Source organism: Anopheles coustani, chromosome 3 (genome assembly GCF_943734705.1).
Source record: "Anopheles coustani chromosome 3, idAnoCousDA_361_x.2, whole genome shotgun sequence".
Lineage (NCBI taxonomy): Eukaryota > Metazoa > Arthropoda > Insecta > Diptera > Culicidae > Anopheles > Anopheles coustani.
Window position 1 is genome coordinate 11,768,653 of NC_071288.1, and position 21,446 is coordinate 11,790,098.

A 21,446-nucleotide genomic window follows, 5' to 3' on the forward strand; every position below is an offset into this window, starting at 1 on the left:
GATTGAAAAAAAGTTTTTATACTCCATTTGAAACATTGGTATTATAACGGTAGTAAATCGATCGCCCAGAAGCAGTGGGCACCATCCGTTCTAAACTTCCAGTACCTTCTGATCAAACTGGAACATGATGACGATATAAGTTGCGGATGCCGCGAGGGTCTATAAAATATCATCAAACAGTTGTGTTATTTAGCTCAAACGACAATTGGGACTTTCGTGTAGTAGCGCTTTTACCGAGCTGAAAAGACCATAGTTGATCGAGTACAGTCCGTTCGCCGTAAACTCGAACGGTTGGAGTTGGATCCGGACGATGAAATTGTGTATCTGCTCCCACAGCGAAGCGTGATAGAACGGTTTGAGTAGGAGACGGCGCGTTTCATTCACCTGGAGAGTATCGATAGGTAATTGGAACGAAGAATATTATGTTCCGCAAGCACGGGCTCACTTTGGTAGTCGTATCGCTTGACGCGTGGCACAGGAACAGTAACCACATTATGGTATAGAAGATGTCTACAAGTTGCGCTGGAGAATAAAAAAATGCGTTAGTCGTGTTATAAGGCAGCAGCAGAAAATTCCACAGATACCGTGAACCGGAAGTGGTTTCATAGGACTGCGAAACTGGAACGTGATGTTGACGAAGGCAAACACCACCAACGCGGCAGTAGACCATCCGAAGAGATCGTTGAATAGAATCAAACATTTCTGCAGTCGACCGAAAATGTGCTCCATCCGCTGGATGGTTTTTCCGACGCGATACCTGGTAACCGCGTCGGCAGAAATCAGTTGCCCGTCATGGCCATAATCGTCGTCGAAGAGCAAGGCCAGTTCGTCTACTAGCCGCTCTAGTTGACCAGCGAACAGCTCCATCAGGTGAATTTGCTGATTGATTCGCGCCAGAATAATCAGCGACGGAACGAGTAGCTGCAGCGCAATCCAGACCTTACGCATATCGAGATATACCATCAGTACCGTTCGATAGATGCCCCGCGAAACACCGACCAGGTATGTGATGTAGAACATTACACTGTATCGTGTCCGTCCTGCAGTTCCAGCAGCGAGTCGTGACGATTGCGTGGCATGCTCAATCTCCGCCAGCTCACCCAACAGAACCTGTAGCCCTTTAGCGGACAGCAGAGCCTGGACAAGGATAACGATGCTTGTAAGTAACATGATGGTGCTTATGAAAAGCCCCGCAAAGTCCCGCTCCAGATGTATTTGATAAATCATAACCTGCTGAGCGAGCAGGAACAAAATTAAGCACAAACTGTAGGCTATGTTAAGTAAAGTTTTCCAAAGAGCACCACCACTTGGAGCCACTATGGGCATCAAACCGAACAATTTGAACACGTTTCGATTGATGGCCGCTTCCATCGTTGGTACTGGGTGGGGTTGTACTAATTCTCATTGCCAACAATGTGCTTTACTTAGTGGAAGGCAAACTGTAGATTAATGTTATATTTATAAATATTTAACGCATGCAATTGGTCTAATTATGCAAAGAGTCGCCAACACCACAAGGTTATCCGAACACGTGTTAACGAAGAGTATTGCCGGGAGACAAGTTGTGACTGATTTATTCAAGAATATCATTAACTTTAAGTTTTTTTTCATATTCAACTTCAGTTTCTAATTACCAATTTGAATAAGATTTTTATTCGATGAAAATTTTGCGATCCAGAGACTAGATCCGTCTGATTTAGGAAAATACCAAATACATTTCAAGAACTTTTAACTTTGAAAATCAAATTGTAGCAATATGATTAGATATGTTGCCACTGATGCCATTACCTACGAATGGACGATGGTCTGTAAGAACTTTGCCAATGTTTGAAAACATTCGATCAATTATCGTTATACTTACCAGATGAAAAAATTTGAGATCAATTTGAAAAAAGTTCATCACCGTAAAGCACACTGGTTGATGGAGTATTTGTTGCCCAATTTGCTCCACAAGCTGTAAAACAGAGTTATATAGCTTCCAAACTCTCCATCAGCACTAGCGGTCACTTACTTCCGATAGGTTTGTTTCGTAATACTTCGCATTACGCTGTTTAGTGAGTAGCATCGATTCAAATTTATGCAAATTATTAACTACCAGCTGTGTCTGTGGAAACAATAAAAATGGTTAGTTAATTAATATGATATCGTCATATGCGATTCGCTAAGCAGTTACGCACCTCCCGTTGAACAGTTTCGCCAAGGTGCGTTGCAGCGACAAAATAAGAAAAGACCGACACCACCAATGCAGTTGGTTCTAAGATGAATTGAAAAAAGCGAGTTACTTGATACATATTTTCGCAAATAATAGACCATGTATTACCAAGGACATCGGTGACTGAGAAGCCATGCTTTTTAAACTGTATTGAACAAATATAGAACAACTGAAAGCTTTTGGATGTTAACACGTAGAAAAATAATGCTGGTGGAAGCAAAAACGAAGAATTAGTCGTTCAATCCCTGTGCCTTACGCCGCTTACACTTACCATATAGCGTTACATTGATAAGTCCACAGTCGTCGTTTAAACAGGCTACCGCCTTGAAACAGTTCGTTTGGACGATTGCCAAAGACCTTAAATCTCTAGCCAATTTTGAGCAAGATCTATCCAAACGGATCATTTTCTCCAGATGCACCACCATGTATCGAATTCTTTTTCGTAGCTGATGGCAAAGGACCAAGTTAATTCCGTGCATGAGAAAGATCGTAAAAAGTCCGTAGCAATTGAAGGCAACTGTTTGTAAACTGTTGATCTCCATCCGCGGTACATTGGACAGTAGATAAGTAATCACTACCAACGTGGTTACGATGAAAATTGTGATGCAATTCGTTGCGAACGAAGCAGAAGAATTGATGCCCACGTTGAGCGCGTACAATTGCCCGTCGAGTTCTTCCAAGCACTGGAAAATGGATGGTTGCGATTGTTTCAGGTATCTTACTAACGTCGTAAATTGTATTGCAAACAACGCGAATGCGATTCCGAGCAACAGTAGCAAGTCGATCACGCTCAACACCAAGTCCTGCTGACAATACAGCATACTTCTGAGGTCGAGCATACAGATTGTAAAAAGCGCACAACTGAACGAACTTAATATTATCGTGTAGATAAATCTGCCCGAGGCATACGAACAAGAATAGCTTTTTCCTAACGGTCCTCCGACAATCTTAAGAATAAATAGAACAAAATTTTCTCCGCTTATTGATTTACCCATGCTGCAAACCACTTTCCTAGATAGTGTTGAAATAAGTTTATTGTAAGCTAAGTATTTTGCTTTTATACCAGACCATTGGCTTTTTTATAGAATTCAGCCGCAATAAAGCCACGATAATTAATAGCAGCAAATAAATTCGAAATCATTGCTTCATCAGGAATTCAAGCAAAATTTATTGACATTATACAATATGTATGGCTTGAAATAAACGATTCCGAAGTTTGGCTTGGTTTTGTATGAAAGGAAATAACCTACAATAATGTTCGCACAGCATATGTTTTATTTTATTATGATTAGTCTAAACAGCTAAGTACATTGATTATAATCGGCATAAGTTGTTTCCGAGAAGCCTTCAAATTATGTTGCTGGTAAAATGTTCCTGCGCACGGAGTCGTAGGTGGAATTTTTTCCAAACCAAAATCCATCTCTTCATTTTCCAGCAACGCTGTGCAAATCTGTTGGCGAGAGTCAATAGATTATTGCATTTGTTTCCGAAATCAATTATTTTCCAAAAAAATATACCTTTTCGCTTAACGTTTCATCATTAATTGGTACAACTCCAATATCTCGACGAACACTCCCATCTGGGAGTACTTTCATGCCGAGTAGTACAACGACGTTGCTCTTCGTCGCGCCAGCAAATTCAGAAAGGTGCTCTTCGCGCTGCGGCAAGTTTAGATATTCCTGCACGGCCATTGGAAATCCAGGCACTGTAACGATGCGGTTATTTTGTCCAACAGTCTTCAGATCTTTTAGTAGCAACTGGTATGCATTCAACTGTGAAACGTCGCTTCGTGCGGCAACAAGACCCTTGAAAAGCGACTCTCGATGCACAGACCGGCTTTCTTCGGTGATGCTTTTCCGTGCCTCAATGTATTCTGCAATTTCATGATCGAGAGGCTTAGCCTTATCTGCTTGCTTTGAAAAATTTACGGTATCCAAAACGATTGCTCCTGAAAATAGATTGTGCTCGGTAATGTGCCATTTTAGATTATATGTTTCCAGCAATCCTACCGTATAAAAGATCCAAAGCAGTACTGTATAATCCATTGGAGTCATGTAGTGCGCCACTATTAACGATTTCTCGACCGACTAATGTGGCACATGAGCCCACGAGCTCGATCGTTCGGAATGCCTCTTCATTGAAGCGAGCGTTGCTGTCCAGGGGGCGGTGATCGACAATACCGATTATGTTTTGCTTTAGTTTCGTTACATGATGATCCACCAGAACGACTTTCATGCTTTGCTCTTGATCCCAGTCAACATCGTTCTTGCATACCAAATCGTCCAAACAAATGCCTTGCTGTTTGAGGAAAAACGCAACCTCCGTTTTCAATGGCAGCTCGTTGCGGAGCACGTTTAGTACAGGGACCACCAGTGTGTCTTTATCATGCCAGGATTTGAGCAGGGACGGTTTGTGCTCCAGGAAAAAAGCAAATGCGATGGAGCTTACGGCAGAATCTAAGTCGCAACTTTCGTTACCGATGACAACAATTTTATTGATCTACGGTTGGAAAACCATTGCAACCTGTGATAAGATTTGAGTTCTTTTTTTAAGTTTTAATTTACTTACACTACTTTTAAGGAGCTCTTTGCAGCGTTGAAGATATTTGTTCATTTTAAATGTTATTACACTCAGGATTTCAAAAGATTGCGGCAAATGTTTTTCGGTACATTTGATGAATCGGTTTATTTACATCTATCAGCTGATTGGACGATTCATCTTCGTTCCTGTTCGCTTCGTTTAAATACATTTTCGCTAGCAAAAAACAAAAACGATTCATTTTAAAGTAATTTGCTACAGTTTTACAATTTCTTAGTGTTTTAATCGTGTATATTTAAAAAAATTTAAGTTTATTGCAATCTGGAATTTTTTCGTATGATACTCGAACTTTCCACGCGAACAAAATCAAGATGTCATCGGCACCTTTGACAGTTCCTTATATCTAGTGGTGTTTGTATTTTGATTCGACAAGGAAAATTTTCGTACCCAAATTATTCCTATCGATATTCTTGCCCCTAAACAAGTGCATTCTGATTCTAGTGCGTAAATAAGGCATCATATCATCATAAGTTCACGTAGGTTTCTGTATGAACCCGCTATATTTACTCTCCGGTTTGGAATTTACATGCTATTCGATTATTGGTAATCGTACGGAAAGGTGTAAATATTTGTCTTTTTAGTACGTCGTCATTGCAAGCCAACGTGTGAACTTTTTTTTTCAATCTGCACACATACTTGTTACGCAAAAAAAGACCAATAAGTGGCGTGAAAAAGAACTAAACAACATAGCGAAAAATGTCCTTTCGGATGCTGACCACCCGGTTGTATAAACATGGTCGCCTGCTGGTTCAGAGCTATTTCAAGCGGGACCTTCACATCACCAACGTTTGGAACAGCCCAACCGAAAGCGTAAAAGTGAACACAATAAACGAAACACTTCGGCATGATCTGCGGATCAGTGAGTTCCGGAACAACAGCTTCCTGCGCTTCGGTAACCAGGCTCGTCGCCTGTTTATCGATAATGTGCTGAACAGGGTCACCAACCCGTACTCCGTGGATCTTCGCCTTCAGGCTACCAAGAAGTAAGAAGCAAGATTTATTGAAGCATTTGCTTTGTTATTAAAATTAAACTTTCATTTGATTAGATTGTTGTACGGAGATTCGACACCTTTCTTTGCACTGGTAGGTGTGAGTTTGGCCTCGGGGGATGGTGTTTTGACGAAAAATGACGAACTTGAAGCAGTGTGCTGGGAGATACGGGTAGGCATCATGTTTATTTTTAGAAAAATAACCATTTAATGTATCATAATTTTAAATCCTTCCCTACACAGCATGCGATGTCCAACTTCCAGCAAAAGGTGGGCGAAAAGGATATCGAATCTCGCTTGGACGAAGAGTTTGGCGTAGAAAATTTGAACATTGGTCCACCGATTGCTACAGGATGTTCGGCAGTCGTTTATGCTGCTTCGCTGAAAGAACCGACTGCAACCGACCAGGATGCAGGAAGTTACAATCCCAACCATTTCTCATCGTCGGGTGTAATGTCACCGTCATCGAATGAGGGTTCTGATGTATCGGAACACTGGAGAAGCACCGACAATCTCTTGTTCCCGGAACGTAGTCCATCGATGGCTCTGCAACAAATGGCCAACGGGGGTAATCGAGAAGCTAGCAAGCCGGTCTTCAAAAACCGTAAGGTTCGCTTCAATAGTGAAACACGAACAAGAACTATGTCGGAAAGCAACTCGTATAGTCAGCATCAGACGCATGAGGAAGCCACGAAAGAAGCTAACGATGGGCAAAACTATTCTGTCGATGAATACCCGTTGGCTTTGAAAATGATGTTCAACTATGACATTCAGAGCAACGCCATGGCTATACTGAAAGCAATGTATCGCGAAACGGTGCCGGCGAAAAGAAGAACCGTGGAAAGCTCATGGGAGAAAAGGTATTCCAGTATATTTCGTGAAATAGGCCTCGTGCGTATAGTAATTAATACTAACTTGTACCCTTTTTTCCAGTTTGATGGAGAAAACAAACTTCCTTCCTCCCCATCCGAACATTGTTGAAATGTATGGCGTTTTTTGCGATCAAGTACCGGATTTGTCCATGTCTACCACACTCTACCCGATGGCCTTACCGCAGCGACTGAATCCAGAAGGCTTCGGGAGGAACATGAGTCTCTTTCTGCTGATGAAACGGTATAGTATAAACTTGAGGGACTATCTGCAGCAGAACAACTTGGATATGCGCACACGCATTTTGCTGTTCGCCCAACTGCTGGAAGCTATTGCACATCTCAACCGTCACGGTGTGGCACACCGGGACATCAAATCGGATAACATTCTCATAGAACTACGCCCGAACATGCCGCCCACGGTGGTGTTGACCGACTTTGGATGCTGCATCGCAGATAAGCGCCACGGATTGCGCATCCCGTACACATCGGACGAAATTGATAAAGGTGGCAATGTGGCTCTCATGGCACCGGAAATAATCGCTCAACAGGCAGGCTCGTTTGCAATGCTGAACTACACCAAAGCAGACCTATGGGCGTGCGGGGCAATTGCATATGAAATTTTTGGCGGAACTAATCCGTTTTACTCTGGCGAGGTAAGTCAATGTTTGACCATTTTGCACCAAAGCACAACAATCTATTTCTTTTTAACACATTATAGAATTCCGCGCTGAAAAATACAACCTACGAAGAGGATATGCTACCCCCGATGAACCAAAATGTCCCTCGACTGATTCAATGCCTTGTGCAGAACATCCTACAAAAAAATCCAAACAAGGTATCATTTGATGATTTGATTTCAAAAGAATGGATTCATAACACAGCCAATCATTTTCCATTGCAGCGTTTGAGCCCGGATGTCGCAGCCAATGTGGTGCAGTTATTTTTGTGGTCGCCCTCAGTATGGTTACGGGAGGGATTTACCCCGTCCAGCAACGAAATTCTGCAATGGTTGTTGAGCCTTACTACGAAAATCCTATGCGAGGGTCCGTTGCGGGTAACCCCGGATGACACGATGGGCCGACGGACGTATACGGAGTACTTATTGATTGCTAGTTTTCTAACTCGTGCCCGTCTGGAACGCATCAAGCGTGCGCTAGCTTGGATTCATACGGTAAATGCTGATACAGCCAGCCTGTAGGCTGTAAGTAGAGTTATGTGATATTGCTGTTTCTGTGAACTGAAAAGATGGAGCGGGTTTAATAAAGAATATTTATTTTAAAAGAATGGAAACTACCGTGCATCTTATCAAAACAATTGTTTAACGAATATTGTCACCCTTTGTAAGAAATGTTCACCTTAGTTGTTTAGTTTTAAGCTGGCTAAGCATTCATTAGTCTTCTACTGAATATCGTTAGGAATCCAAGCAAATCTCCCGTCTCCCGCAGGTTGTCACGAATAGCTTCGAAATTTGGATGGGTTGGATGCATTTCTTCGACTGTAAAATAAAGCGAAAAGAATTATTTTTGGGAAACATCCTCCGCCACACATTTCCAATGTAGTCTCTCCTTACTTTCAATTCCTTTCGCATTGTATGTGAAGGATACTCGGGATTTCTGTGCATCATTGAACGTAATCTGAAAAGTGTTAATGTTGGATTATAGTGTGAATATACATATTTGGTCCAATTGTTTATGCACTTACCTCAAATAGTTTTTTCTCAGGAGAACAATCGATTGTTATCCCTAAAATTTGTTGTAGTTGATTGAACTGTTCCTTAAAGTTAGTAGGCTCCTTTGATATTTCTGAAAACAACGAAGACCAGAACTAATGAATCAAACGTTTCACGAGATATACCGTCAGAGGGAAAATTCCCCTACAGAACTAACCTTGGCAAGGGTCCACATTTGGTTGCTTGGGGGAAAGGACATGTTTGGATTTCAATTCCGCTGCAGTCACAACAGTTTGCTGGATTTTGCTCGTAAGACTATCCAGCTCAGCTGAAGTTTTATTTTTTTCACACTCCTTCCCAGCAACGTTTGCTTTCAGTGTTATCACTTGGTCCAGTAATTCTTCGAGGTAATTTTGAGTTACGATGTTATCAGCATGATCTGGAATCAATCGTAAGTTGAAAAAAGAAACAAAGTTTACCATTCCATAAATCCAAGGTTACCTGAGCTAGTCACAGACTGTTCCATATCCATAATTCTGTTGCTTCTAGTGGTCTAGTTGTGAATTTGCCTTGACAAAGGTTGTTTTGGAGCGACAGTGGAGCAAAAATTAAATTGTGTACAACAATTAGCGTTCTTTTAAAATTGTAAACACAAAACTAATTGGCATTTCCAAACGAACTTGATCGTCCAAAAACGGAAAAACAGTGCTGCCAACGATTGTTTGCTAACCAAGATCTATACAACGCTTTACTGTACAGTGTTTGAGATTACAACAAATCGATACTTTTAAAAGCATACAGGCGAGAGAGTGGTTTAACAAAAATCCATGAACATATACATAATAAATTAAATTAATGTTTTCCCCAGCTTCTTCATAATTGTGGTTGATTAACGGAATCATAACGTAAAATGTTGTTCAAGTATCATATTTATAAAATAATGAATTTGCTGTTGAAATACTGTTAACTGTCAACCTGAATCTTGATTTGAATTCAACCGTCAAAACACACTCCGTTTTGGTGAATAGTTTTGCAAAAGGAAGCATCATCAGAAGTGCTGTGTGAACCATCTTTCCAATAAAATGGATTTCGAAGACAAGAAAGAAAATATTCAACCATTGAAAGAAGGGCGAAATGTCGAGCAGCTGGAGCAGGCCTTCGAACCAATAGAAAACTGGGAAAAGAGACGAAGGTATGTTTCGGTGGAAGGTTTGCTGCTTTTGTTAGCGTCCATTTTGTGGTTCTTAAAAGAAAATTTTACGCCTTTCGCCATAGATTGCTAGAAGAAGAGGTCGAAAAGTATGTCGGTGACGATCCGCTTCAGCAATGGTACGAGTACATATTTTGGATAGAGCAGACTAACGTTAGTAGCGGCAAGCCGATGATCCTGGAAGATGCCGTTCGGCGATGTGTACAAAAGTTCGAAAATGATCCACGCTACATGCAAGATCAGCGGTTTATCAAACTATGTATCAAATATGTTAGTACCATTTTGTAACCATGAATTGACCCCGCGAGCTATAGAATACTTACTAACCAATGGCATATTTCGCAGATTGACACCCAGCCGTCTCCCGTTGAGCTGTACAATGAACTCTACAATCGAGGCGTCGGAAGTCTTTGCTCGGAGCTGTACATTGCCTGGGCATACTATTATGATGCGGTGGATAATTTCGCTAAAACGGAGGAAGTCTTTCAGAAAGGACTCCGGGCAGGCGCCGAGCCGAAGGCGGACTTAGAACAGGCGCACAAAATGTTTGGCTTTTCGATGTCGCAACGTTTGTTGTACAAAGATGAGTGTAGCCAGATGAAATTTCAATCAACCCTGGATGAACGCCGAAATGCACTCACTTCGTTAAGGGCGTCTGGAAGGAAAAATGTAGGAAGCGTTCGTACCGGGCTGGCAGTGAAAAGCTATCGTCCTGGTGTGGTGAAACAGGAAAATACGCCGATCAATGGCCACCCGAGCAATGCGCCCGCCAACGCGATTATTTTTTCGGACGAACCAGGAGGCAGCTCGGAGACGGTAAACTCAATTGTGCGCCCCTTTTCCAGCGTGCACGATCAGGCGGAAAACATCATCGAATCAGCCCGCTTAGCAACGACCCAGGGAGCGCACAAAAAGTCTGTCCTCTTTCCTAAACACCTTGCACCATCGTTTGATATTCCGTTGGACGAAGAGCCGCCCTGTCAACCGCTCCCGATATTGGTGGAAAATTATTCCCGCGGGCTACAGCTCCCGCCAAGTTTCTGTCGTAGGAACAAACCACAAACTCCGTTTGTAGTGAGCATTTGCCAGGGTGACCCAAAGGAACGAGCGATTCCGATGTATGACAAAATCAGACTGTATTGTCGCGCAAACGGACAGCCCGGAGATGAGAAGACAGAATACTCACCCGAGGAACTTCGTGCCTATCGATATTTCGATCAGAACGGGATTGACAATAAGTTCACGCAAAAACACGCATCCGTCTGGGGCCGAGGATATGACGTTGGCATTCGTTTGCACCCGCTGCATGTGCGTGAGACCAAAGCGCAAGAGTCGGTGGCAGAGGGCAAACACATTCGCCCACCACTCGAGGAGCATGGTATTAGCTTTCAAACAAAGATCAAGGAAATGTATGCCGATCCGGTGGAAGAAAAATCGACCGAGGAACTACTGGTGGCAAAGTGGCTTGAAGGAAAAATCAAACGTATGTATAGGTAGTTTCTACGTTCATTTTAATGCTTTCACGTTAAAACTGAACTTAACTGCTGTGAACTATCGTCTTTCTTTCTATACGTTAATATGCAAAACTAAGCTACTATGATATTTACAGTACGTTTTACTAACTAAGCCTACCGTTTTCACCATATTTGTCAATCTTTTTGTTCAGTTTTGGTGTTACTACCTTAATTCTTCATTCATTTCACTTGCCATGCTAAGAGGTGAAAAGAGGTTTAGTTCTGTAACAAAAATATTAAAAAAAAAAATATCGTTCCATATTCTATCTCAATCTCCTAGGATGCGTTGACAAGCGTTATCAGGACGACGTAGATCCCGTCGACATGGAAGAGACACAAGTGGAGTCGAAACGCATTTCCATGGGAGGTGCACGTTTCAGCATAGCACCAACAATTGGAGTAGAAGGTACGGCCGTTCGGGCTCAGATGCGTCAGCGTAGATCAATTTTCCCAACCAATGCGCCACCGTTGGTATCGTTAATCGCGGAAGAAACCGAGGAAGATATGTGCAATCGTAGTTCCGCCATTCCCGAAAAATCAATTGTCAAAGAACGAGCGCCATCAGGAGATGTAGAGCCTATTGTAGCTGGCAGTAGTGGAACAGTCTCCCGGAAACGCCTTTCGAATGATTTTCTTCAGCAGGCCACCAGTAAAAAGGAAGACACAAAACCGACTCCGCTTAAGGGCGTACTCGACCATGGCGAGGCCAACTGGTGCGAACCTTCACCCCCCGCGGTAGTGGTGCCGGAGAAGGTTCAAATATTTGTCGACGATAGCGACGAAAACGACGAGCGGGAAGAACTGATGTTCCCGAAACCTGGTACGGTTGCGTCCGGTGAACAGCCGTACTACCCGAACGACACCTGCTCTACGCAGATGTTTAATATGTTCGTTAAAAATATTAGTACACCTGTTGGTCCGATTCGCAAACATCAAACACCGCTTGTCTCTACTGCCGCAACGGCGGGCACGACCAAGCGGTTGGTTGTATTTAGCGATGATGAAAATAACACCGCAGACCATGCTGGTAGATCGGAGACTAAACAACAACAGAAAGATTGTAGGCTATCCGGTGAGGGGTTGAGTGTGCCCGCGTCCGAAGCGAAGATAAACGATGAAAATGCCGTCCCAACGGTGGATAGTTCAACTCCACCGTCTACCTCAACGTCGAGCTCTTCGGCTTGCAATAGTACGCAAAGTCACAAGCAACTTTCTACGATCATGGAGCGGACGGAAACAAGCACTACTTCAGCTTCAGCAATCACCAAGTCTTCCGTTGACTCACAGGTAAATGTCTTGATCGAATTTAAGAGATATTAAAAAGAAACTCGGATGATAGAATTCATTTTCCATTTCTTTTTTCTCTGTAAAGCCTCTGTCCCCAGAAACAAATTTCGCCAATGTTGAAGAGGAAACGAACTTACCGGGGACCAGATCGTTATCGGTTCAGGCACCCAAAGAAGCATGTTTCAAGCTGCCACTTCCGTGCGACGAGCCCAAAGGATTCGGCATCCACATTGATAGCACCGAAACGATGGCAAACATACCGTTACTGCTGAAACGTGATCTTCCCCCGGTGCAAATAGTTGCCGATGATAAGGAAAATGAATGTGTTTTGCGTGGAACTGCCATCCACGCCAACGACGGAAAAATAGTAAGCGGTGCTGCTAGTGGTGGTGGAGGGGGAGCTTTCCACCTTCCAGAAGATCCAACTTTTACTGGCATGGGTGGTATGATGATCGCTGGGCAGCGAAATCTTTCCCAGATGATTCAGCGCGAGATGGATGCAAACTCTATCATGTCGTTTCGCATGACCACGGAACGAACGAACACGGTTCCTCTGCCACTAATGAAGCCACAGTACACAATTCCGGAAGTAAGCGCGAATCGTAGCCCACCGTCCGGCTCTTCGATCGGTAGCAGTGTCGTAGGCGAAAGTACTGTCACCATGGGATCCACTAAGAGCGGCAACCAAACGCTACCGGAAACCCTAAAGACAACAAATGTAGAGATACCGAAGAAAAAAAACTCCTTGCTCGAGCAGCTGGATGCCACATTTTCACCGAAGGCACAGACAGGCAGAACAAGCTCGCAAGGGGAAAGGGATTCCGGTGCGGATGATAAAGAAAACTCGTTCAACCTTACCGACCTGATGAAACCACCGGTGAAGATTACTGCCGCCGGTTTGAACCAAGATCTACCCACTCTGGAGCCGCTGCCCGTCCCCGAGACTGATCTTTCACTTCTTCCAGTGGCGATAAAGATGGAAAAGTCACTCATGCTAGATGCGAGTCTAGATTTGCCCAAATTTACTATGCCCACAACAAGCAGCGTTCTCGCGCCGACAGATGCTATGAAGCCATCGGAAAACAAGGAGGCCCCCACTTGTAGCAACAACGTGGCAAAGGTAGTTCTGGATGAATTTCCTTCACCCGGTGGAAACGTACGCGGCTCGCTTGACGATATCAATACGGCTGTTTTTTCGTTGAACATAAATCACGCCATCAATTCGACCGTTATCCCAGACGGGTTCAAAACACCGCGCAAGCATTCTCCTAACCCCAATGCCGCTAACAAACCTTTTCCCACTTTCACAATCACATCAGTGCAGGGTGGTGTTACTAACCACCCGAGTCTGCTAATGCCTCCGGCAAGGGAAGTGATCGATTTGTCGGAAGTTACGGTAAACGCGGTGGGCACGCTGCCCCTTGCCAGGCCGTCCACCGTTCTGCAAAAGGAAGTAGGCCCTCGTTTGTCCCCGTTTGATGATGCGTATGACGGGGATACATCGATCTACCATCCCCGACCCGTCATTGTCCAGGACGACGAACGGTGGGAGGAAATCGACGAACACTTCGACCCACAGCTGAACAACGAGTATAAGCCTAAGCCGGTCGATCTGGAAAGCACAATGCAGCACATTGATGTGTGCACCAATGCCGACGAGGTTGATCCTTTCGACAGGCAACTGAACGAGGCATTCTTGGTTCGATTGGATTTTATGAGCTACATTGCGGACCTTCCCAACTGCACGCTGATGAACAAGTTGCAGCCTCTGAAAAAGGGAACGCAGTTGAAGGTGCGTGCGGGCGGGGACGCATATGAGGTACAGCAAAAGATTGGCAAAGGAGCATACGGGACGGTTTTCTGGTAAGTGTTTTAATTGATCATTTGTTCTCTCGTTGTAAATCTAAAACCATCCTAAAATATGGTAACGAAACTGAGAAGGAGAGATGGTGAAATTGAGGTCCGTATAATTCGCGTAGGATCTATGAAACAATACATTTCTAACAACACATTTCTGTGCTAGCAGAACAGCCTAGCTTGTCCGACTTTCCTCCTCAAAAGAATAACGGTCTTAGTAGCCGCAGGTTTGCCTTGGTTGCTATAAATTGAAAAAAAACGTAGTTTTGCATTACTTGCCATAAAATTAAAAATAGTTCGAACCTCGCATCGCAAAATGCAATAGTTTTAAATCAGGTTATTTCATTTTTGCTTTAAATTTTCAGCGGAATACTTGCGTCGACGGGACAAAAAGTGGCACTGAAACAGGAGCGTCCGGCGAACCTTTGGGAATACTACATCCTCCTAGAAGTTCGAAGTCGGCTAACGAATCCAGATATAGTAAGTGGTTGCAATAATGCACAACCAATAACATATCATAGAAAATTTTATATTTACATTTTTTTTCGCAGCTTCCAGGGTTCATGTCTATTGATCACGCATACGTTGGCAATAATGCGAGCATTTTCGTTTCCGGGTACTCACCCTACGGTAACATTGTGGACGTGTGCAATCAGATCAACGAGGTGACCAAACGCAACGTCGACGAATTCATCGCCATGATTATCACGGCGCAAATACTTTCGATCGTCGACCATCTGCACAGTTGCCAGATTATTCATGCCGACATAAAGCCGGACAATTTTCTGCTCATATCACCGTAAGTACACGCGCTTTGCCCATCGTAATGGTTGACGGGTAATTCATTATGTATTGCATTTTTCCATATTTATCCTAGCATCGATTTGAATGCCAAACAGCCGTGCGTACAGTTGATCGACTTCGGCGAGAGCATCGATATGCAACTGTTTGAAAAGGATGTGAAGTTCAAGAGGGTACGCTGAATAATATCGCCTACAGCTGTTCGGTAAATAATTGTTATCCCATTACTAACACAGGTGATCACCACCGACGGGTTTACGTGCGTCGAAATGAGAGAAGGACGTCCCTGGACCTACCAGCCAGATCTGTTCGGCGTGGCGGCAACCAGCCACGTGATGCTGTTCGGCAAATACATGCAGGTGCAGAAGAACATCGTCAGCTGGGGCATCAAGACGACGATGCCACGCTACTTCAAGAAGACTGTCTGGGAGAACTATTTCACTACGCTGCTGAACATACGAGATTGCGACCATCTACCGAATTTGCAGAACTTGCGTACCGCGTTCTTGCAGGAGATAGCACTGCACGAGAAATATATTCGCAGCAAGGTGGCCGACTTCAACCAGGCGCTCAACTCCAGCAAATGAGTCTGTACTGTAAGATGGATAAGGAATTATAAGGAACAATGAATTAAACAATATTATATCATATTCATGCATAGAACATTATAGCATCTTATTAATGGTTTTCCTATTTAATTTTAGGCTTGCACATGATAATAGAACCAGTTCAAACTAGAAAGTTTTGGTAGGTTGTTAAAAATATCACTGTACGATTTCAGGACATTTGGTTGATATTTTTATCCATTAATACGATACGTTACCAACATGTAACACACTACGGAACACACCGTATTTTGTGGATTTTTTTTTATTTCGCCCGCCCCTCCCCCGTGTTCCTTTCCTCGCTTCAGTTGTCTAGTGTTACTCGTTAAATTTAAAGCCAAAACGTAAATGATACTAGAAGTTTTTGGCTCAAACATGACCCGTACAAAACAGTACCCCGACAGCTAAATGAACGGTGCACCCCTGACAGGGGAGTGGCTTTCTCCCCGCGAGTTTGTTTGTTGTTAGCGCTGCCCGTGCAACGCCCGCACTGTCAGTAGTGTATACGGTGTGTTATTGTTGATAAAAACGTTCCTCTTCCCTACGGGTTACTACGATGCGCCCCGCGCTACGAGAGCACGTCGTACGTCGTTCGTTCGGCTTGATGATATTGGACTTTCTCATTTAAAATAGAACGCCATCCCATCGTTTTTGGGGGCGGTTGCGACCGACACACAGAACCGTACGGATTCCCCCGCGACGACCGAAACGGCGACGGAAAGCATCAATCTTGCGGACTTTTGGGAGCAGCAGCACACGGCAAACGCGAACAACCCGCTGCTGACGGGGTGAGAAGTAGAAATGTTGCGCTTTGAATGATTCTCTTCCTTCGCGCCAAGTTTATCGAGTACAACTCGAGCATTCATTGATATGTGTTTGAGTGGACTACTAGATCGTTCGATACACTAGGTTTTAAATATCGTAGGACGGTTTAAAAAGCTGCTTAGTGTTAAACGGTTCTGATCAATCGATTGACTAGCATCGATTCCGCAACCGATCGATTCAAGGATACAGTGAGACAACGGTCCAACATTTAACGAAAAACGGCAGCCCTCGAAGACACGGCGTCAACACGGGAACGGAATGTCAGGATGTTTTCCAGCAACGGACGGATACTGAAGCGATTGGTCGTGCTAGACTTTGATCATACGGTCTGCGAGCATAATACCGACATCGTCGTGCGCGATTTGCTCGGTCCCGAGGGCATTCCGCCGGATGTTCGCAGCATACTTCGATCGTGCGGCTGGATACCGTACATGCAGCGTGTCTTCCGGTTGCTGCACCAGGGCGGCTTCGGACCGATGGACATCGGCTCTGCCATTCGGGGCATCCCGGAGGTGCCGGGAATGAAAGCCTGCATTGCCAACCTGGTGCGCAGGGGGTTTCATGTAATCATCATAAGCGATTCCAACTCGGAATTCATTCGCCTCTGGAACGATTTCAACGACATTGGACGGTATATACACACGGTATTCACGAATCCGGCACAGTTCGATAGTAATGGGCTGCTCGAGCTGCGACCGTACCATCACCAGACGGAGTGTACGCTGAGCTCGAAAAATCTGTGCAAAGGGAAAATCCTAGAACAGTTCCTACGCCGCCAGCACGACGAAAGGAACGTTGAGTATGAGAAAGTGTTCTACGCGGGCGATGGCAAGAACGATGTTTGCCCGATGTTACGGCTTTCCAGCAATGGGTTCGCCTGCGCAAGACGTGGTTATGCGTGCTACGATGCCTTGCAAAGTGCGATCGGAAAGCTGGAACACAAGTACACTGCCAAGGTGCTACAGTGGACCGATGGGTACGAGCTGAGCGACCTCATTTGGACTGAACTCGAGAACTGAAGACATACTTTTTTTTTTTGTAAAACGTTAGGTTTATTACGATTCTTTTCGTTCGCTCTAGTGCTATTGCATACGAATTTGGGATAGCTGTTGAATTGCGTGTACGCGTGATGGAATAAATTTGTTTACCTTTTCAATTTGTAAAAATATAAAATTTGTGTTTGTTTTTTAAAAACATAAGCTTTGAAGGGGGCGGGAGGTGGTTGTCAGGGGAGTATGTTTACACACTTCCTCTAGAAACGTCAAACACGGCTGTGCAGTACCGCGGATCACAACCAGAACCAGACGATGTCCACAGCGGCCAAATTAACTTTCCTTTCTGCATGTGTTGCGAGTGGTGGCCTCATAGCGTACGTACACTACAGCCAGGCAGCCGATCGGTAAGCATAGGAAACCCATATTTGCAAAGACATTGGATCAAGTAACCCGTGCGTATCGCTTGGTTTCCCGGTGTGTAGGGAACGTTTGCACGAAGGAGTACGACGGGATGTTGAAAGGCAACGATTGAAGGAGCTTGCGGGTGCAGGGAACGAAATGGCAACGAGCGGCTCCATTGGTACGGCGAGAAAAGAGCTCCAACAGTAACCTGTGGCAAGCTATTCCGGTAGTCGAAGCTTTACACTTGGGAATAAAACTGTATCATCAACTAGAATGTATTTTAGTTAGGATATTCGTAGATTTAAATAAACTCAGCTGCAAGGATGAAACATAGCATTGCATTTGAGAGTTCATTTATTATTTAGTTTTTATTTTCATTTCAAAGACTCAAATTCATAAACTGTTTGGTGTCGTAAAGCAAAAATAAAGAAATAATTATTTGAACTAGGGAAACTAAGGCTTGTTTTACGCTGCCTTGTAGCGCCATTACAATAAAAGTTGAACCTTTCTTTAATTTAATCTTCCCAACGGCATGATCTACCCCTGATGGCATGAGCATTATCGTAAACCCACCCGATGTTGCTCTTCATGCACTGGCCGGTGCTGTGCCTGGCAGTTTAGAGAACAGTACCATGCATTCAAACAGCATGGAATAGTCGCCAGTTCTTGGCAGAAGATGCACTGCAATGAAAGGGTGTAGAAATGTGAAAAAGACGCCTTTTGTTATCTACATTCAAAAATCAACGACACTGCCTTTACATACCCATTGTTTTGTTTTAATCTCCCTAATTTCTTTGAGATGCCGTTGTTTCAACCATTCCAATTGTCGTTCGTTTCGCTGCTCGCACTCCTCGAGTGCAGTTAGTGCAATTTTTTTAACCTCTTCCGGCTCATGCGTTTCCTCCAGAAGTGTTTTAAACTGGATTTAAATTTTGAAACAAATTAAATCTCAAATTTAGTTGCAACTATTTCCTATCAAACTTACCCTGTTAGGAGTGATCATAGTTCGTTTTAGGTTTTGCTTTGTTCGTGGTCGGAGTGGACCTGCCGGGGAACTTCCGTTGGTGCTGCTACAGTAGGAATGCAAAATCAAAAGAAACCCAATGTTATAACACCTCTCGGGGGAAAAAAATTAATTAATGATACCTCTGCGGTATTTTCAGCCTCGCGGGAGAAGAAGATGCGTGGTTAATCGTTGCAAGGCGATTTACGATGTTTGTGCTAACATTGGAACTGCTCGGTGGTGCTTGAAGTGTTGAACCAAAAGCATACGCTTCCCGTGGTCCATCCAAAAGCGTCTGATGCTTGAGAAGCTCATGCATTGCCAGCTGAAGGCCCTGCTGTTTGATGTTCATCTTCAGCGCCTTGGGATCGGTGTCGATCGGCTTCACGCAGTTCGCATCGACTAGCGCCCGTGGATGTTTATCACCGAAGAAGCGTACATCATATTTGTTATTGACGACGCGTATAACCTTGGCCGGCCAATACTGGAAGGACTTCTGCTTTGCGTACACCAGCTCATGTCGGGTACGGCACGGTCGGGTGAAAAAGTCCGGCCCAACCTGTTCGTTCGAGTGGCGGTAGCAATCGGGACATTGGAGAATCTCGAACAAATCGTATACGCAATCTGCCAGCATATACATCATAGCATCGTACTCCACAGAGGATGCTGCAATAGACCATATTGTTTTTGTATAAGGCGAATAACTTGTATAACCTTTCTTCTTATAATCATACGCACTGCCATGCACGATCGCTATGTTATGCGCAACATCTAGCAGGTCCACGTGGAATTCGTCCAGGGTGTTATAGCTTTCGTCCGCGATCTTCTTGCGGATGTCTGCTAATGCTAACGGCTGACGAAGGAACATCTTTTTACAAACCTCTATGGTTTTCCGCTCCCAGGCTGGAGTCGGACGCACCTTGCCATTGCCCATTTTTTTCAGCGAAAACGTGTCCTCCTGAAGCTGTGAAAGATTGAAAAATTAGTTAAGTTTCAGTCCCACCACTACCACCGCGGTACAAAACTGACTTACCCAGGATTTGTACTGCTCGAAAACGAATTGAAGTAAATAGTTCAATTCCGTCTTCCCTACTTGTGGTAGTACGTTGTCTGCTTTACTTCTCAGCAAACGACACGCATAGCAAAAACGGTTCACCATCTCTAGCTCCTCCGCATGCTGGGAAGCAGGATCGACAATGTCACTTACTTCAGGTTTGATGGAAGATGTATTAAGGCGTTCCTCCAGTCGGCGGTTTGGCGGGCGCACTATGCCTACAAATTTCGGTACATCGTCATCGATGATGAACGGTATCTTCACATCGTTCGCTTCCTCTTTCACCTGCGGTTCCGCCAAGAATTCGCGTTTCACTTCTGATGAAACTGAAGGATTTCCTACAAAAGTAATGTCGTCTTCTTCTTGGTGGTTGTTTTGTGTAGTGGAAACATTGCTTTCGTCCAGCGGAAACATTACTGACTGGCGCCGAAGGAAAGCGACGGGAGATTTGGCACCGAAGGAAGATATGGTGATTCGCTTATTTTTGTGTACAAATTGCTCCAAGTCGAGCAGTTTCTCCTCGATCGTCATTCGACATGGTTCGCAGTCGTGGAAGCACCTGTGGCAATCTTCGCATTTCAAAAGGTTCCCTGTTGCTGAATGGCATTCATAGCACCAGAAATCTGGTTGCAGTTCGGAAAATTCAAACTCTTCCCACAACGGAAGAGTGTACACTATGGAGGGTCGTCGTTTGGCACGGCGATTTGATCTGCTACCCCGCCGAATAAGACTTTGCTCGCACGCGGTTTCAATGTACTTCTCGCAAAGTTCTGTAAACATCCAAAATAGTTCAATTTAACTCGTTTGAGGGACGCCATTATCCATTGTTCCTTACCTGCAGTAGCAGATGGCACCTCTTTGACTAGCTGCCTGACGAGCTTGTTGTGCTCCAGTTCTTCGCCTGGTGTGGTAACAATTAAGTTCCATATTATTTTTATCCCCTCGCAGGGGATACCAAACAGTACATTAGTCCACATTTCCCAAAAGCGAATGTGTTCTTAAAGAAAGATGTTGAAACAGCCACCGGTACGAATACGTTGTTTACCTGACGGACCTTCGTATCTGACAATTGTTTTAAAAACGTCATTTGCACAGGGTGACTCATAGTCACAGCGGTTCTCAATTTAGACATTTTCAATTGTTGATTTTTTCCAAATCTTTTGAACTAAGTAGAGTTGTAAAAATATATGTTGCCAACTAGCTTGTGAAACATATGTAGGGATTGAACCGAGCTAGATGAATAGATAGAATAATAATAATAATGAATGAATTGATCCAAATTATAAACGAATGAATTTCAAATGCGAGGCAACGAAAAATTAAAAATGAAATCATTCGCTAGATAGTTGGCAACGAAAATAGGAAGATCGATGGCCTACTACTGAACCGAGATGGATCTGCATATTGAAAAAGAAGGAAAAAAATAGACATTGAAACACGAAAAGGATTGAACCATCAGTCTTGTGATTGAGTTGAAGCTAATAGTAACTCTGCAATAAGTTCAAAAGTACCGTTTGTTGTAAGCTCAACCACACTGAAGTTATGGTACATGC

At 43.9% G+C, this 21,446-nt stretch overlaps 9 protein-coding genes across 9 annotated transcripts; 4 read left to right on the plus strand and 5 right to left on the minus strand.

Annotated features, from left to right (window-relative positions):
* Positions 1–90: 90 nt before the first annotated feature.
* Positions 91–1,371, minus strand: LOC131260819 (uncharacterized). Its single transcript, XM_058262647.1, has 4 exons — positions 585–1,371; positions 446–522; positions 235–384; positions 91–159 (listed from the first exon to the last, which is right to left on the minus strand). The coding sequence occupies exons 1-4, from the start codon at positions 1,369–1,371 to the stop codon at positions 91–93; spliced, it is 1,083 nt and encodes a 360-aa protein (XP_058118630.1).
* Positions 1,372–1,728: 357 nt separating this feature from the next.
* LOC131260825 (putative gustatory receptor 2a) lies at positions 1,729–3,207 on the minus strand. Its single transcript, XM_058262655.1, has 6 exons — positions 2,484–3,207; positions 2,321–2,419; positions 2,178–2,254; positions 2,012–2,104; positions 1,862–1,954; positions 1,729–1,788 (listed from the first exon to the last, which is right to left on the minus strand). The coding sequence occupies exons 1-6, from the start codon at positions 3,205–3,207 to the stop codon at positions 1,729–1,731; spliced, it is 1,146 nt and encodes a 381-aa protein (XP_058118638.1).
* A 276-nt stretch (positions 3,208–3,483) lies between these two features.
* Positions 3,484–4,843, minus strand: LOC131258614 (exopolyphosphatase PRUNE1). The gene is made up of 4 exons (XM_058259966.1): positions 4,781–4,843; positions 4,222–4,711; positions 3,730–4,160; positions 3,484–3,662 (listed from the first exon to the last, which is right to left on the minus strand). Exons 1-4 carry the CDS (start codon positions 4,823–4,825, stop codon positions 3,501–3,503), a joined length of 1,128 nt encoding a protein of 375 aa, XP_058115949.1. The 5' UTR covers positions 4,826–4,843; the 3' UTR covers positions 3,484–3,500.
* Positions 4,844–5,271: 428 nt separating this feature from the next.
* LOC131261514 (serine/threonine-protein kinase Pink1, mitochondrial) lies at positions 5,272–7,964 on the plus strand. Its single transcript, XM_058263570.1, has 6 exons — positions 5,272–5,793; positions 5,857–5,971; positions 6,043–6,659; positions 6,733–7,324; positions 7,390–7,506; positions 7,573–7,964. Exons 1-6 carry the CDS (start codon positions 5,507–5,509, stop codon positions 7,867–7,869), a joined length of 2,025 nt encoding a protein of 674 aa, XP_058119553.1. The 5' UTR covers positions 5,272–5,506; the 3' UTR covers positions 7,870–7,964.
* LOC131261515 (uncharacterized) lies at positions 7,930–9,005 on the minus strand. Its single transcript, XM_058263571.1, has 5 exons — positions 8,842–9,005; positions 8,558–8,779; positions 8,373–8,473; positions 8,242–8,305; positions 7,930–8,166 (listed from the first exon to the last, which is right to left on the minus strand). The coding sequence occupies exons 1-5, from the start codon at positions 8,870–8,872 to the stop codon at positions 8,051–8,053; spliced, it is 534 nt and encodes a 177-aa protein (XP_058119554.1). The 5' UTR covers positions 8,873–9,005; the 3' UTR covers positions 7,930–8,050.
* A 374-nt stretch (positions 9,006–9,379) lies between these two features.
* Positions 9,380–15,695, plus strand: LOC131261370 (uncharacterized). Its single transcript, XM_058263387.1, has 9 exons — positions 9,380–9,532; positions 9,616–9,820; positions 9,896–11,033; positions 11,345–12,351; positions 12,437–14,214; positions 14,574–14,688; positions 14,760–15,007; positions 15,086–15,182; positions 15,246–15,695. Exons 1-9 carry the CDS (start codon positions 9,423–9,425, stop codon positions 15,594–15,596), a joined length of 5,049 nt encoding a protein of 1,682 aa, XP_058119370.1. The 5' UTR covers positions 9,380–9,422; the 3' UTR covers positions 15,597–15,695.
* A 427-nt stretch (positions 15,696–16,122) lies between these two features.
* On the plus strand, positions 16,123–17,606 carry LOC131261371 (pyridoxal phosphate phosphatase PHOSPHO2-like). Its single transcript, XM_058263388.1, has one exon. The coding sequence runs from the start codon at positions 16,706–16,708 to the stop codon at positions 17,456–17,458; it is 753 nt and encodes a 250-aa protein (XP_058119371.1). The 5' UTR covers positions 16,123–16,705; the 3' UTR covers positions 17,459–17,606.
* Positions 17,607–17,651: 45 nt separating this feature from the next.
* Positions 17,652–18,152, plus strand: LOC131261372 (uncharacterized). The gene is made up of 2 exons (XM_058263390.1): positions 17,652–17,838; positions 17,917–18,152. Exons 1-2 carry the CDS (start codon positions 17,747–17,749, stop codon positions 18,041–18,043), a joined length of 219 nt encoding a protein of 72 aa, XP_058119373.1. The 5' UTR covers positions 17,652–17,746; the 3' UTR covers positions 18,044–18,152.
* A 20-nt stretch (positions 18,153–18,172) lies between these two features.
* LOC131261373 (zinc finger MYND domain-containing protein 11) lies at positions 18,173–20,932 on the minus strand. Its single transcript, XM_058263391.1, has 7 exons — positions 20,729–20,932; positions 19,873–20,663; positions 19,578–19,803; positions 18,983–19,505; positions 18,822–18,906; positions 18,600–18,755; positions 18,173–18,517 (listed from the first exon to the last, which is right to left on the minus strand). Exons 1-7 carry the CDS (start codon positions 20,868–20,870, stop codon positions 18,395–18,397), a joined length of 2,046 nt encoding a protein of 681 aa, XP_058119374.1. The 5' UTR covers positions 20,871–20,932; the 3' UTR covers positions 18,173–18,394.
* Between the last annotated feature and the right edge of the window lie 514 nt (positions 20,933–21,446).